We start from the raw sequence: 17,472 nt of genomic DNA on the forward strand, positions 1-17,472 counted from the left end.
GTTTTATTCATGATGAATTCAGGTTTTTCTTATCTTTTATATTTTACTTTTTGAAGATAAATGAAAGTGATTTTATTCATTGTGAATTCATAATAAAATAGTAGCAGTTTTATTTGACATATCATATGGTTTACATTTAATCTAGGGAATTGGCACTATAAAAATTTCATTTTATACTCTTTATAAGTGTAGTTTTCTTTTTTAATATAGAAATTTTGAAGTATATAATGAAATTTTTAAAGTATTAATAACAATTCCCTTAATCTATGAATCGTTTATCCTCCATTCAATAATGTTTTTCCATGTGATGTCACCCAATTATGGGTGGGGTCCATGATTCAACCAATGAGACTTTAGAAATGTACAAAACGAATAGCTTATCGCTCGCCCATGCGGGCCATGCCTCCACCATACTCCATGGAACTTTCATTCCAGAACTTTCCTAAGGACCACTCTCTCTCTCTCTCTCTCTCTCTCTAAAAACTTCTTGCCCAAATGGAGAAAGAGTTAATGTGCAAATCAGAAAATAGTGTGCTATTTACAAATATTTTTAATTTATTATTCATCTGCATTTTTAATTTACGGTTGTCAAATTGATTGAAGTAAAAGAAATTAAAAGACGAAAATTAACAAGGATAAAAAGTAAAAAAATATAAATAGAACACATCCATTAGAAATTCCAGAACTTTCCCGAAACATTTTAAGATTTGATTAGATCACTATTTAACCCCATCAGTTTCGCAGCAGCATCTTCTGTGACAAAACCTGCCAACTATATATAATGGCTTTAAACCGCTTTCCCGAAGAAGAAAGAAGAAATCCAAAGTCTCAAACTTTGCCAGCTCTCTCTCTCTACCCCCCTATCTCCTCCCTCTCTCTCTCTCTCTCCCCCCCCTCTTTCTCTCTTCCTTCCACTTTCATAACTGATTCTTGCCCTGATTCAGCTCAAATCTTCCTTTCCCTGATCAGAAATCTCGAAAAGTGTCCGCCTTTGAGCTCCTCCTACTCGGAAGCAGGAATTTCATGACAACTGCAGCTCTGCCTTTTTTCTTGCATTTCAACAGCAACCCATGTCAGTTTTTAGACTCTTAATCTCTGAATTAATCTTCTTTCTTGCTTAATTAATTATCAAAATCGGATTTTGGATCCGACCCAGAATTCGATTTCGAAAAAAAGTAGTGGAAATTGGTGCGACATTCAAAACCCACCAAGATTTTGTTCGTATTTCTGCGATTTTTAGCCATGAATTATTTGTACCCAGTGAAGGAAGAGTACCCGGGATCGAGTTCGTCGCAACCAGGTCCGGGTTTCGACCAGATGGTGATGACGATCCCGCCGCCGCAGCCGATGGAGGGCCTGAACGACATGGGCCCTCCGCCGTTTCTGAACAAGACGTACGACATGGTGGACGACTCGGGGTCGAACGGGGTCGTCTCGTGGAGCAGAGGAGGGGCTAGCTTTGTTGTTTGGGACCCACATACTTTTGTGATGAGCCTCCTACCCAAGTACTTCAAGCACAATAATTTCTCAAGCTTTGTGAGGCAGCTCAACACTTACGTAAGTGTGTTTTCACCCCCAAGCTGAAATCTTTACAAATTGGTTAGTGAAAATTTCGATCCTTTTTCCATCAAGTTTTGCAGACCTTCAAAGTTTAAATGTGTGTGGAAATAATCCAAATGCGATGATTTTTAACACTCCTCTTTTAGCCTCGTGCAAAAAATTGTAAAATATTCAATTTAGGGCGCAGACGGCTAAGAAGTAAATGTGAAAATCGTGTGTGGATGATCATTGTTCTACTGAACGTCGTTCATCCGAGTCCCCTGTAATTTTCTTTCCCATATTTTTCAACCCAATTAAGAAAATTCTCCCCTAATCCTAAATGTTCTTGATCATCTGAGTTTTTTATTATTTTTATTTGATTATTTATTCTTGGAAAAAAGTAAAAAGTTTTTCCTTTTGAATCTGCTTAGAAGAAGAGCTACTTCATTTGGGTGTTATTGAAGTTTCACTGTACTGGTTGTTTTCATTTCTTCAATTTTCGTATGGTCATGGATGTTACTTGTTGCTTTTTCCCCATCCCTCTCTTTACTTTTTCAATTTGTGCTCCTTTCCTCTGTGCTGTCCTTTTGGGTGGTGATTTTCTCTGTCCTTTTTCTCTTTCTGCACTCCTCTCTCGTTTTTCAGCCTTGGTATTGAATAAATCAAAGAAGAATCAAGTGACGAAAACAAGGAGAAGGAGTGCATGAGGAGACGGCAGGAGTATGAAAATCGCTACCTTTTTTTCTAAGGTTTCTATGTTCTGTATTCTCATTAGTCGCCCATCTTGATTTCTACTGGTGTCAAATTTCAAAAAGTTAGTAATACAATACTCAGCACTATCTAAGCTCCTTGTGCAGCGCATATATATAATATATATTTGGTGTGTATCAAATATTTGATGGGCATTGGTTGAAAGGGTTAAGGGAGAAGATTTAGTAGAGTTATGAATCTGATTCGGCAATTAGGGTTTGTAATGTCATTGGTTTTGGTAATTTTCGTCCTAATGTAATTTAACTTCTGCAGGGTTTTAGAAAGGTTGATCCTAACAGATGGGAGTTTGCCAATGAAGGATTTGTAAGGGGTCAGAAGCATCTTTTGAAGAACATTAAAAGAAGGAAAGCACCTTCTCAGCCTTTTCCGGCACAGCAAGCTGTTGGACCTTGCATGGAATTAGGCCACTTTGGGATAGATGGAGAAGTTGATCGTTTGCGGCATGACAAGCAGGTTCTAATGATGGAACTAGTGAAGCTTAGGCAGCAGCAGCAGAGTACTAGAGCCTACCTTCAGGCCATGGAGCAAAGGTTACAGGGGACAGAACTAAAGCAGCAGCAGATGATGTCTTTCTTGGCAAGGGCAATGCAGAACCCGGCTTTTATACAGCAGCTAGTCCAACAGAAGGAGAAAAAAAAGGAGCTTGAAGAGGCAATGACTAAGAAAAGGAGGAGGCCAATTGATCAAGGACTTAGTGGTGTTGGTGGTGGCGAATCAAACCAGGTTAAGAGGGAGCCTCCTGAATTTGGAGATTGTGAGTATGAAATGTCGGAGCTTGAAGCACTTGCGATGGAAATGCAAGGATTAGGTAAGGTGGGAAAGGAACAGGAGGAAGTGGTAGAGCCACTAGATAGCGGGGATAAAGAGCTTGATGAAGGATTTTGGGAAGAACTATTGAGTGAGAGGTTTGAGGGAGACTCAACCATTCCGAGTGCTGACATAGGCGAAGATGAAGATGTTATTATCTTGGCTGATCGCTTAGGTTACTTTGGTTCATGGCCAAAGTAGACTAGCTAGCTGCACTTCTTTTGCATTGCTCTCTCTCTCTCTCTCTCTCTCTCTCTCTCTCCTCCCCTCTTCAGTTTTCACTGCCTCATTGACCATTACTTTCAAAACAAGGCTAAAACCTTCAACAGTTGTTTTCATAGTCTCGCATTTTGTCTCTTGGGTCTCTCTTCATGTGCCATTAGGCCATAACTTTCTTCTGAATTTCTTGGTATTGACAGGATAGGGGGACTAGCAGCGGTTATTTGTGGAAAAGAAACCATCTTTGTTTCTGGTGTTTCTAACCCAGCACATGATAATTGATTGCCTCCTTTTCATCTTCTAATAATTTCCTCTCTTCTTTCTTTATCCTGGTTTAGGTTGCAGGCATTGGTCGGACAGAATTCGGTAACTATGATCGTTATTTATCGCAAGGTTGTTGTTTATTAATCTATGAAAACCACTGTTCTATGTACCATAAATAAAATAATTATCTATCTCTTGCCTGTTGTAATCTATTTATGGCCTCTCTTAAATGAAGGTAGATTGTTGAGAAACTGTTGAACTTGAAAAGGAGTTGCTGCAAAAGCTCCAAGAAACCCTAACACATGTTGTTTTTGGGTCCAAGTGACTGCATTGGTAGTTTGTCAGTATGATATTTTCTGTTACTGAAATGTTGTTTTAATTAGTTAGATGTAAAGAGAGCTAGGTAGCAATGAACTTCATAATGTTACGTTTGTACCGTGTAGATTGTAGATTGGTTCATGTCGGATACGGTTCTCTTCTCAGTCACTTCATCAGCTGTGGACTCTCAAAAACTGGTACATTATGCTCTTTAAAACATCACCTTTAAAATGTGTTCCTTACCCCATTGGTGTCTTACAGATGAAGACAGGATACAAGTACGAAAGTACTTCTACGAAAAGCACGAATTTGATCAGTTTGTAAGACTAATGCAACTTTGATCTGAAAGATTTTGTAATGTAGATGGCAGTGTCATCTCAACAGTTCAAGTATATTCTTGTAACATCCTGACTCTAACACATAAATACCAGACTAACATTTTGACAGGGAATCTGAAGTTTGGATTGCTTAAGAAGGATAGAAAGTTAAGTTCCATAACTTGTACTTGAAAGTTTCTATGGAACAAGATGGGAAGTTTGAAGTTTCTAACTTCTCCTCTGTGTTCCTATGTTAGTCCACTAGGCATGTCTCGTGGACTGATCACCCTTAAAGCACGAAAATAAAAGCTTTTGCGCTCGATTTTTATTTTTGCTGGAAGGAGAAATAAAGTATTTTCCTGCTCTTGAAATTCCGAGGCCATCACCAATTCATGAGATCTACATGCTTTCTCTAGTGCATGTCTAAGACTTCTTAGAAATGCTAAAAGTGTCTTTTGATGATCAAAGACATTTCTGACTACGTTGTACATAAAAACTTAAAGAGGTATTTTTTTGGTCTTGATAACACTTTGAGTGAGAGTGAGTCAAGTGTATTTTATAAAAAGCGGTAAAGCTGTGGGTGCTTTGTTCTATTTTCAAGTTTGGTGAAATACATTAAGTGTGGACTACACGTGAAAAGTGAGCAAACACAATCTTAAACGAAAAACTTACAAAATTGAGCAATTAGACCATCCTCAACCCATAAATACTAAACCCAACGTCCTTCTTCCCCGTAAGATGCAGTCTTTTTCACCTTCTACATACTCTCTTAGTTTTAATATGTTACAATCTAATAACCAAAAGTGTGCAAAAATCATTTTCCATTCCTCAAGCACTTACTCTAACACTATGTTTGGATGAAGAAATTGAAGATCAGTAATGAATTTTCAAAATAACAAAAATTGAAATGACGGGATTTTATTTTCTAAAATTTGTGAATTTTCTTGTTTGGTTAACCTAACTATGGAATTGAATACATAATTTGTTATATTTAAATGCTCAATCACAAAAATTGATAAATGATGCCTATTTACATGAAATTTAAACTTGGGAATTGGAGGTCCCAAATTCCAAGTTTTTTTTTTCCACGCGAAAATTCTAAATTTTTATGGTCAATTTATAAATTCTGACTTTTACCCGAATTCTAAGCTTATTTCCTTCATCCAAATATAGTGTAAAGCCTTCCATAAGATACAACTCCAATGGTATTATTGTCACTTCACCTTGGTTTCTCCATTTTTTTTTTCTCTCCTTTCATTGTTGAGGGGCCAACCATTAATTTCACAAAGGATGTCCATCACTCAAGCCCATGAATGATCGTTTGGGCCTGTAATTCAGTGAAGTTTCAGCCCATACTGTTAGGCCCAGAAATTCTTAGCGTTCTTGGGGCTTGAGGTCATCAATTGTCAGATTTCAGTGTGTCTGGAATTTTAGGCATATCCCATATTCTGTTGGAGGCAAATCATGTAGGGCACGGCATTAGCTGTTATATGAGCAAGTCAGAAGTCAAAAATATGAGATACTTGCAAGTCTGGAGAAGATTAGTGAAATGCAAGCATGTAAATTTATGGATTTCTTCTCAACAGAAAAAAGAGTGTTAGAGGATTAAATCCAATATAATACATTGTTAAATATAATAAGTCATTTCATGTTCACTCCAAAACATGAATGAGTACTTTAGGGTTAATTTACTTGTTAGTCTGTTAGACCGACTCATAAATTATTAATTTATGTGTTATAAGTTTATTTTTTAGGGTTGCCTAATATATTTTTATTGTCTTACATGTCTTTCAATTTTGGGATCGTTCATGCTGGGAAGTTTGTTCCTGGTTACTCTCAGGGTTTTGACACTCTATCATTTCTGCTATGGGATCGACCAATCCCTAGCAAGATGCGTACTATTCTTCCTGTGCATTGGTCTCATATATACTTGGTTTCCTTGGATTAAACTTACTACCAATGGTTTGTCTAAAGGAAGTCCTGGTTCTGCTGCTTGTGGAGAAGTTTTTAGGGATTGCCATGGTCAACTTCTTGGTGGTTTCTACCACGGGATTGGTCATCACAAATAATTATTGGCAATTATTATTGGTGTAGAGTTTGCATATCAATGGAGTTGGCTTTACCTTTGATTGGAAAGTGGCTCTTCTAGTGTTATTTCTGCTCTTCAATCGCCTGATTATGATTATCATTGGCCTCTTCCTATGCAATGGTCTACTTGCTTAGACCACATTTGGAAGATGACTCCTCCCACATATATCACGAAGAAAATGATGTTACGAATAATTTTACTAATATGGGTTTGTCTTCTCCAACTTTGGTATGGCATGATTCCCCTCTGTTAGCGGCTCGTGCTACTTTGTATTCAGACTATGTTGACTTTCCTGGTTTCTGCTTCAAATTAATGTGCATCTCGGCATATAAGTTTGTCTCACTTTGTTTTTTAATCATGTGATGTTGCTTGATCTATTTGCAGGTTTAGACCCTTAGGTTTGGATATGTAGAGGGTTAGGTTTCATGTCCCCCAACCCCCACCAACTAGGTGTAACTTCTTTTTTCGTTATCAATAAAAATTTCTTCATACCGTTGAAGTTTTCTTAAAAAAAAAAAGAGAAAAGAAAAGAAAAGAATTCACATGCTATAACATTGATGGATATGGAGTAACTAAATAGATACAATATAAAAAAATATATATATATATATATATATATTAAATAAATGCATGTTTTATAACATGAATAAATCGATAACACTGTCTAACAATTACACCGAAAAATTAGGGTTTAGTGAATCACTGATAAATTAGTTCGTCTAATTAAGATTGGATTGCTTAGCAGAGAAAGTAAAGTGTCATGTCAAATACACACACAAACATTTATATTATATTGAATAAGAATAAGATAGAGATATATAAGGCGTTCCTGCCAAAACTTGCATGTGAGAGTGAGAATCTGGTAACAGAAAGAACCCGTGAGCAAGGAATGGCCCCCACGGTGTTTCCTTTCTTCCCCATTCATCAAAATTTGCCTTCTCTCTGCATGCAATGCAGAACAGAACAAAGTTATATAAAATAAATTCAAATTAGAATCAGCAAGATGATATATGATGAGCAACTCATATAAAATGAGTTATGAATTTACAGTTATGTTCGACTTAATTTAACAATACAATGTCAAGTGATAAGAAACTTATATATAACGTTGTTTTATTTGAACGTAAGATCACCATAGCAGTAAACTTATTTTATGTAAGTTCTTCTTCACAAGATATTGAGATTGCTATCTATCAGAATTTTATGTTTAATTCAATTACTTGAAAGGGTAGTTTTTTTACGTCTCCACGCTTCTAGGGTTTCTGATTTCTCAAACTTGGCTCATTGCTTGTTATAAGTTCCATATCAATCAATAGTAGTTTTATGCTTAATTAGCAAAATCCCAATTTTAATTGAAGGGTTGTCCATATACTCTTTAGATGAAATAAATAATTAATTTTTCCTATGTTGGTAATTACCTTGACATGACAATTACTGAGTTATGTTTCTCTTACTTCTCTCAACTAGGGGAGACTCAAGGTCTCATTATATAATGAGTTTATAAGACGAGAGCTGTATACAAAAAGAGATATTCTTAATTGTATATATGAAAAGTAAAATAAAAAGTGTTTCAAACTTTAACAGTATATTATCAGAGACTAAGACTAAACCCCATGAAACATTTTAATTTGTTAATTGATAAATTGCCACCAACTTCCAGAAGCCTAGCTGACCCTAAGGAAAAAAATTTGACCTGTATTTGTCGATCTCCCCTATTTGTCAAATGTCCAATTTTAATTTTCTGTTAAAACCAAGTTCAGAAACAGTAAGATCACAATCAACCCAAACACTAAACAACAACAAGGAGACCTCAAAAGCCAGAACACAGCCAAAGGCAAGGATCTTCAGTTAGCACCAAAACGATTAGATCAGTTCCTATTTCCCCCACCCCCTATAGTTTTACACAAACTTTGGTTAACTTGGTGAGGAGGGAAACTGGTAGGGAAAATAATTTTGGGCAATGTGTTTACAGAGAATAGTGCCTTCTTTTTATCTAGGTTAAGAATTTTGCCTTCTTAGGTTATGATGATGTTACAGTGCTATACTGAAATGGCTTCTTCTTTTTTCCCCAACTTTGGTTATGATTTATTAAATTTTTTTATCTTTATGTTTGTTTGTTTTTTTTTCAGCCAATTGTACATCGCACTGTTTTTTCCTAAAGGTGTTAATCAGTGAAGCATAAATCTCATCTTATCCCAAAAGAAAAGAACATGAATCTCACTAAAAAGGCCCTGCATATTCAAAAGATTTAAAGATCAAAAGAAAACCCACATAGGATTCCAATTTCCAAAGGATTTATATGTGCAAAAAAAAATTAGAACAACGTGCAGTTCACAAATGGGTCCTATGCCCTACACGCCTGGGGCTTAAGGGATTGGTTTTGCATGGTTGCTGCCCATGTTATTTAAGACACGCATGGCTTCAAAAGGAAGAGAATCCCTTGCCAAGGACACTTTTAACCATGTGTATTGTAAATGTACAGGCAAAGGGTTTGCTGATTTTGGTAAAATGAAGGGGACAGAATGGGCAATTTGCTTGTGGCTTTAGATTTGGGTTTGGAATAAAGAAAGTTATAAGAGAAAAAGAGAAAAGAAGGTAGAGAGGGCCTTCTAAATTCCCCTCTGGTGGGGTTTGCTTGGGCACTTTTATATACACTAGGATCTGAGAGAATATTAACAAAAGAAAGACACACAAATGGGCAAGAAAATTCCTCAACTATATAATGACCACCAACAATTGAGTTGAATCAAATTCTGAACCCCCCAAATAATTCAATCACAACTTTGATCGAGTAATTGCATGTAGAAAAGGTAGTGTGTTTAAATCAACAAAAATCATTATATTTCTAAATAATTATATGTGGTTTCAATAATAAACAATAGTATTGGCGCTTTCTAATATCTCAATTTAATAATCAGATCTGGCATTTGCTAAATATTGTCAATCAAGTTTGTCACTTCATGCATGCTCTGCACTACCAGTCTTCATCTCTTCATATTGTAAAATGCATTTTATAATATCAAAATAATTCTCTTGGCCTTGGCCTAAACATCAGTTTGGGACGATAACCACCTTCTTTGCATATATACTGATTGAGCTAGTTGTCCCAATAACAAACAAGCACAATAATGTGTAAAGTATTCAATTAAAGAGCAGATACCCTAAAGAGAACTAAAATGGCAACCCATAACCAATGTTTAGACTCTTCTTAACCAAACTATTCTTATTAGCACTTATAATATTAGGAAAGGGATCGATTTGGGAAATTGGGAGGAATGATTGAATAAAGGTAAAATAAAGGTAATCAACTATTCAATAGATGATACATTAATTAAGTCTAGTTTTAATGCTTTGTAATGTGCATAATAATAATATATATAATGTGGCATTGTATATACTGTAGATATAGTTGTAGTCAGTCAGTGGATCAATCATGGTAGTAGTGGGGTATTATAAAATACAAAAAATAAAGTTGAGAAAGGTCGGTCCATGCATCTCTATACATCTCTTTGCCTTTTCACCACCCTTGTCCCTTGCTTTGACAAAGCTTTTTAAGCTGCTTCTTATTCTCCTATAAGTCTTCCTGTAAACAAATATATCCCTCCTTTCAATATTCAAATCAAGGTCCTTTCGGGGTTTGGGTGTTTTATTACAGCAACAAAGGAAAAGACAGAAAGTGCCAGCGTCATACTTCCAAAAGAAAAACTAGCATTACTAAAAAATTAACTCATAAAAAAGATAGTGAGAAACAGATAAAAAAAATTACCCAAAATATTTTGAGTGGATTTGTGGTTCTTCCTCGTCTTTGCCTTGGCTGACTTCCTTTGCAGAATTTCTAGCTTTTTCCCTAGCTAGCTATAGAGTTTTTCCTCTACTTGTGTGTTATTTCTTTTTCAATAAATTAGACACGTAAAATTAATATATTTGCTTATTACACATCAATATTCAATATGCAAGTGGATTTTATATAAGGAATTTTAACGAAACATTATTAGTATTGTTCACTTTTAATGTTAAAAACATTTTTACCTTTAAAAGTCATTCCTGATAATATTCACTTACACCTTTATTTTGTCATTTTGATTAAAACTAAAATTTTTAAAGACTTTTCATTAGTTTTTCCTTTTATATATCATTTGTGTCGGTTCTGCATGTTTAATAATACTATTCTTTTTTTTTATCTAATACAAAAAATGAAAAGATAAGCAATATTAGTTCTTCGGAGTAAAACAATATAAAACACAGAGTGTCTCCTCTCAAACCAACTATAAACGAAGAAACCTACACTCTCTCAGAGTCTACCACCCTTTGGGCCCTCCTCTATTTTAAAATAGGGTAACGCTAGAAAGATCAAATTTTTAAATCAAATTTTTATAAAACAAATGATATGATTGTTAATGATTTAATTATTACTTAAGTGTTGATTAACATACTTATTTTCTATTAGTGACACATCGTTTAGTTTGAAATTTTAATTTAAAAATTTAATCTCCCTAACATTATACTTTAAAATAACACCATCCTTTCTTTTTCATCTTTTTTAAAATTTTATTTTATTCCAAGAAAATTTAGTTTGACAAAAAAAAAAAAATTAGAAATTTCCAAATTTTCCTACCCCGACCCTTGTTTTCCTTAGTCTCCCACTATAATCATCACACTACTGCAGAAGTAGTACTGTACACTATAAGCCTACAACAACCAGCTGCTTCTGAGTGGTACTGAAATATCCTCTTCATAATTTCCCGTCACTCTCTAACTTCAAATTTATAGAATCATATAAAGAAAAAAAAAAGGAGGTCGTTGCTAGAGAGAGAGAGAGAGAGAGAGAGAGAGAGAATTGTCTGTATTCTTTCCATGTTGGATTTGCATGGACAACAGCTCTTGATGATGATCTCTGAGAGAGAGAGAGAGAGAGAGAGAAAGAGAGAGGTTTGTATTGGTGGTGTTGCAGAGTTGCTCAGCGAAGCAATCCATGCCATGGCCTAGTTCTCCTAGCTAAGATAGTGACTTGGAGGGGAGATCGAATAACCCATCATCATCAGAATCAGCATCATCACTACTTCACGAGATTGAAAATATTTATAATTTTCTTTTTGCTTTTTGCCTCCTAAAAAATGAATATTTTTTATTCATTTCCCTGCTAATTGTGTGTTCAAAGACGCAAATAAAAAGTGAAGAGTAATGCTATTTATATGATATTTTTGTACCAAATTTTCATAACATTTTAGATGGTATTTGATGTGGATAGCCACATCATTTGAATTAATCAGATTTTTAAATTTAGTTCATTATTTAATAAATTAATAATTAAGAAAAACTAGTTAATTAAATAATGATTGTGATATACAAAAAGTCTTTCTCTTTCATTTCCTTGGGTTTTGAAAAATTTTCAAATGATATAGATGTCTACATCAAATGTCACCTAAGATGATATAGAAATGTGGTATAAAAATAGGAGGCAGATTCTCTGCCCTCCCATTTCTCGTGCCCTCTTGTTTTGTGTAGTCACGATTAAGCCACGTCAACATTTTATATTGTTTTTTTTATAGAGATAATAAGAGAAAAATGAATTGTAATATAAAATATTAACGTGACTTAATCGTGACCACACAAACAAAAGGGTACGAAAAGTAGGAGGGCAAAAAATCTGTCTCTATAAAAATATGATATGAATAGGATTACTCAAAAGTGAATGCTAAAGTGTAACAGAAGAAGTTCTCTCAGATTCTCTTATATCTAAAGATCTCTCTCTCTCTCTCTCTCTCTCTCTCTCTCTCAGTCTCATCTCTCAGCTTATCCAGCTAGCTTTAATTTGTTTTTTTCTCTCTTTGGAGTTTTCCTTAGTCCAAAGAAGCTTGGACGCTAACCATGTTTCCTATCTCCATGTCCAATTCAACTTCTTTGTCTGAGGAAGGTAATAGTGTTTCTTCAGACTTTGCTGCTGCCTTAAACCCTCTTCTCCTGTCCACCAATATTTCTCCTCATCAGTATGATCAGCCACCTAACAAAATAAAAAAGAAAAGAAGCCTCCCCGGAAACCCAGGTATGTAATAATCTCTGGTTGATTGATTCCAGGAATTCTAGGATTTGACTTTTGTCGATCATTTTACCGGTGTTTTCAGTCGTGCCACAGTAACTTAGAGACTCTTTAATTATTTTCATTTTTTAATACAAACGATATTATCCACTAAATTCATTCATATGACTATGGGGAGAGAGACTCGAAATTGCAGAGGAAAGCAGAGCTCTAGCCAACTTGACTACTTTTAGATTAAACTAATATCTTTGTTTCATGTGTTCCAGACCCAGATGCTGAAGTGATTGCATTATCCCCCAAAACCCTACTTGCCACAAACAGATTTGTGTGTGAGATTTGCAACAAGGGTTTTCAGAGAGATCAGAACCTTCAGCTTCATAGGAGAGGCCACAACCTTCCATGGAAGCTGAAGCAAAGGAACAGCCAGGATCAGATCAGAAAGAGAGCCTATGTATGCCCTGAGCCCTCATGTGTTCATCACCACCCTTCAAGAGCACTTGGTGACCTCACGGGGATCAAAAAGCACTTTTGCAGGAAGCATGGGGAGAAGAAGTGGAAGTGTGACAAGTGCTCCAAGATCTATGCTGTTCAATCTGATTGGAAGGCTCACTCCAAAACCTGTGGTACAAGAGAATATAGATGTGACTGTGGAACCCTTTTCTCCAGGTGATTGATTAATTTCCCTTTCTTTTCTTTAAACCTTCAAAGTAATTATAAATTGTGTTTTTTCTTGAATTTTCATGAGTTTGGAACCCAATGTGATTCATACAAAACATTGGCCTTTTGTTTAAATTGGGAAGTCTCGTGTGATAATTAATTACTAAGACATCGTATAATTGTTTTTCCATGGGCTTTTTTTTTTTTTTTTTTTTTGAAGGTTGTTTTTACACAAGAATAGTAATAAATTATGCCTGGAATATATATATCTGAAGGTTTGAATGCAGTGTGGCAGGTTGCACCAAAATGTACACCATTAATATAAGCGACTGTTTCCTGAAACCTGCCTTCTGTAGATAGTGCTCGTGCTTGAAAATTTAAATATGTAAACTTTTTTATAAAAAGAACAAAAAATATGTAACCTTTTTGGTTTATATATGTTGTGTCCTCAAGTTCTTAGATGAAAATAATCCCGCTAGTTTTTTGAGATGGAGTTCGTGTATTCTTCCTTTCTTTCCCTTCTGGCATTTTTGCAATGGAGTGTCTGCATATGGTCTTGAAAACAATGATGGAGAACCTAAGAAAAAGTTAAAGAAGTTCAATTACTTTTGGGATATATTTCATGGTTGGGGAAAACCCGTGACCTTTTGTTTTATTTTTATTTTTCATTGTTTTTTCCATTTAAGCATCAAGCGTGTGGTATATATCAATTACTTGCAGAAGGCCGAGAGTCATCATGAAAACTGATGAATCTGCAAAGAATATCTGCTGCTGTCCTCCTTCCTCAGTAGCTTTCTTTTTCCTCATCAATGTGATATCTGATATCCTGAGTTTTGTGTCTTAGTTTCATGCACGAGTCCCTTTTTTCAACTATTTTTTTTGGGTCTTCGTAATTCTATCCAGATTTCCATTTATCCATGCTTAATTATGTTTGCATGCAATACTAAACCCATCATCGAAGTATGGCATGTATAATTATATTTTTCTTTGGATTTTTGACGTTTTAGTTTTAGGATGTAGGATTATCTATCCTCCAATTTCCATCTCCTTCTCTTTTCTCCTCTCATATATTGTTTTTTGTCTTATTGTCTGTATAAAAGAAAATTAATATTAGATGTTGATGTAGCTAAATCGTAACCGTTCAAATAGAAAAAAAGAAAAGGGGAGAGAATCCTTCTTCTAGTTTTAGTCCCTGTGATAATCTTATTCACAATTCCACATGCAAGTGTAGTATACATGTCCCAACAACCTTTTCGTTGTCTTCCACCTATGCACAGGAGTGACATTAAACAAATGTAAAGACATATTTGCACCATCTATGAACAATGTGCTTCTATTCTTTGCATGTGTGGCTTTGATCTTCCTTTTGTTTTATTAAATCCCTCCATATATTTTGACTCTCATCATTTCACTTTTTAATTCAAAACGAATTTATAGTTCAATTAAAGTACATTAGTTTCTGATGATCTGTTATAACTTATGAACTTTGTGATACAACTAAAAGTTAACAGGTTTTGAGTTCAATCGTCTTTGATTAGACCAGCGTATCATATACATTTTATCCTAATACATTATGTTATATAGTTTTTTAAACTCTCATAACAATTGAAACTTGCTCCTTTGGCTTGTGATCAAACATTTTATAGGAAGGATAGCTTCATAACTCACAGGGCGTTCTGTGATGCTTTGGCTGAAGAAAGTGCGAGACTCTCAGCAAACCAATTTGCTACAGCCGCCATCACCACCGCCACAATTACACCTCAAATCTCCCTCTTCCCTTTTCCAACCCACGGACAACAACACTTCACAAACCCAAACCCACCATTGCCACCCTTCACTACCATCTCCCTCACCCAATGGGACCCCCCACAACCTCATCAAAACCCTAACCCTAGCCCGAATCCCACCCAAAACTCCCCACTCCATCACCTCATCAAGCCCGAATCTCATCACCATTTCCCACCACCACCACAACAACTCTACAAGGGTTTAATCATCTCACCCTTCCAAAACCTCCATGTCAGCACACAACCCAACTCCAACCCCACTACGTCATCTACCCACCTTTCAGCTACTGCACTCCTCCAGAAGGCTGCAACCGTTGGTGCAGCAGTAGCCTCTGGAGCCCAACAGGGACAGTCAGCGGGCTTGACCGTGGGAGAGTTTGGGACCGCGAGCCACATGATATCCACAGAGTATCTAGGCGGGTTCGGGTCCGGAGAGCTCGCGACATGGCGCAAGACTGACAGTCTGACAAGAGACTTTCTAGGTCTGAACGGGGATGGCACGGGGCATGATAATAATAACGTTCGCGGTGTTCACGTCAAGGACATGCTAACGTACGCCGGTGGCGTAGGGTTCCATCAGCCGCCGTACGAGCGTCTTCGTGGCCATGATTCGCTGCTGAAGCCCCAGGGTTTCGGGTTCGCTGAGACTACTACTGCTTCGGAAACGTGGGGAGACTGTTGACCGTTCGGGCAGAAATTTGACCGCAAGGGTAAGAAGGTAATTTGGAGTTCTATTATGACGGAAATAGCCCTGCATTCTCTGTCCCGGAAACCGAAAAATGTCGAAATTAAAATGAAGGCCTCTTGAGAATACCTTCATTGTGTAATTGCACTACTTTCCCTCTAGATTATCACACTTAGTTCTATCTTCTTGGAGACTTATAATTTCTGCATTTTGTTACTTTATATTTCTTAAAATTTGTTTGTTATAGATGACTTAATTAATGGTTTTCTTTATTTTCTTATTTTCGTGGGGACCTTCGATGATAAAAACAAAAAAGCAAAAAACCCTAAATATGAAAAGTACGTGCCCATAAGTTTTGAGAAAATTACATGGGGGACAAAGAATGCATGCAGTGTGCCAGTACTACGTGCATCATTGCATGCACTGAAATTCCCATTGAGCCCTTGTAATATTTACCCACTCACTACAAGTAAATGACCAAAATAAAAATAAAAGACAATAAACGAGTGCAAAATTAAGAAGAGACGAAATGTAAGGAAGAAATGAAGTATACATGTCGATAGAGGGCCATAGAAATTGACGTATGTACCCTTCGACACTTCAAGTCGACCCACAACAACGTTGACACTTCGACAGTGGTAGTCCCGTATGCATGCATATATCATTTGATTGGAGTAGGGTTCTCTCCCCTCTTTTTTTTCCCTCCTCTTCCCTCCCCTCCTATTTGAATGGTTACTGTTAAGCCACGTCAAACGCTTATATTAATTTTTTATAGAAAGAGAAAGACAAAATAGAAAATGTGAGAAGAGGAGATGGAAAGAGGAGAAGAGAGAATCCTAGTCCCATTTGATTAACCATAGACAGAGATGGAAATTCAAACTTTAAACTTCTTTAAACATATAAGAGAAATTCTACTGAAGTAAGAGCGACTATACATTGTTCATTGTTCTGGGAAGCTTGTCGGTCGGAGTTTATTCATGGCTTTTCTTGTGAGTCTGTGACTGCCCCCACTGCATATAGCCTTGTATATTAATATCGTGAACTGGCTTGAATAATATATAGCTTCAATAGGCCAATTAGTCAAGCAATGAATTATTGAATTTAACAAGTTGGTAAAGTACGTAGATCCGTGAATCTCTAGAGAAATCTAGAACTAATAATTATCGTCCGACAAATGCATAAACAAGTGGAAGTTGTTCAAAACAATTAAACAAATAAATAATATTCCATGAAGATAATTTTAAGACGTCAAATCATTTGATCCATTCCATATATGTGATGAATTTTATCATGATTTATGGAGTGTGGATTTTGGACCAATGGGAACAATTGGGAGATGAATTTCATGTATCTTTTTTAATTTTTCACACATTTCTTTTTGTTTTGATCGTTGGGTTGAATAAATCAAACGAAAACAACGAATGTGATTAAACATGAGTATGTGAGAGGCAAAAAAGAGTATGTGTTTACCATTTCCATATAAATAATTGAGATTTTCTTTTCTTTTTGAAAAAGCCTAATGGAGAATTTGAAGAGCTTTTTAAAGACACTTTTTTTTTGGGGTTTTGGATTAGTGAAAAATTGGGGCATTGCAAAGAAACATAGCCTTTTCTAAAGAGAGATAAGTGAGCCCTAGACTGTATAACCTGTTGTAAGCGTGAGTAGAGAAAGGCAAGCTGGGTGTGACGGTGTGTGTGAATCTGTGCTGGGTGTGGTGGTGGTCCGGGGACATGAATATATACTAGCTATAGCTAGTGGTACAATAAACCCAGCTAAAGAGAAAAGAAAAGAGACACTAATTAGCAGCAGATGAACAAAAAGAAATGAAAGTTTGTAAAATGTCAACGGTTATGAAAAAGATGCTAAGCTCGATAGAACTTTGAAAATAATTCTGAGTCTTCTTTTTTAGGTGACGGACTTGCTCTTTATTAATTTCTGTGCAACATCCCCACAGCCTTTGATTTTGGCAGCTCAAACTTGCA

General features: G+C 36.0%; 2 protein-coding genes across 12 annotated transcripts; both read left to right on the top strand.

The window, feature by feature from the left end:
* Positions 1-661: 661 nt before the first annotated feature.
* On the top strand, positions 662-4,556 carry LOC103960090 (heat stress transcription factor A-6b). 11 transcript variants are annotated; one of them, XR_007258780.1, is made up of 6 exons: positions 662-1,072; positions 1,262-1,557; positions 2,563-3,729; positions 3,836-3,944; positions 4,044-4,115; positions 4,180-4,556. XR_007258780.1 is itself a non-coding variant. In XM_018650597.2 (3 exons), exons 1-3 carry the CDS (start codon positions 1,024-1,026, stop codon positions 3,316-3,318), a joined length of 1,101 nt encoding a protein of 366 aa, XP_018506113.2. In that variant the 5' UTR covers positions 662-1,023; the 3' UTR covers positions 3,319-4,310. The 11 variants fall into 11 exon arrangements, 1 of the variants encoding a protein (XP_018506113.2); XR_007258779.1 differs by having other exon boundaries at positions 3,836-3,933; XR_007258774.1 differs by having other exon boundaries at positions 4,044-4,556.
* Positions 4,557-12,080: 7,524 nt separating this feature from the next.
* Positions 12,081-15,762, top strand: LOC103960088 (protein indeterminate-domain 12). Its single transcript, XM_009372479.3, has 3 exons — positions 12,081-12,367; positions 12,628-13,027; positions 14,665-15,762. Exons 1-3 carry the CDS (start codon positions 12,193-12,195, stop codon positions 15,485-15,487), a joined length of 1,398 nt encoding a protein of 465 aa, XP_009370754.1. The 5' UTR covers positions 12,081-12,192; the 3' UTR covers positions 15,488-15,762.
* Positions 15,763-17,472: the final 1,710 nt, after the last annotated feature.

The sequence above is a fragment of a genome, unplaced genomic scaffold (assembly GCF_019419815.1).
Source record: "Pyrus x bretschneideri cultivar Hongxiangsu unplaced genomic scaffold, Pyrus_bretschneideri_v1 Contig23, whole genome shotgun sequence".
In the NCBI taxonomy this organism is placed as follows: domain Eukaryota; kingdom Viridiplantae; phylum Streptophyta; class Magnoliopsida; order Rosales; family Rosaceae; genus Pyrus; species Pyrus x bretschneideri.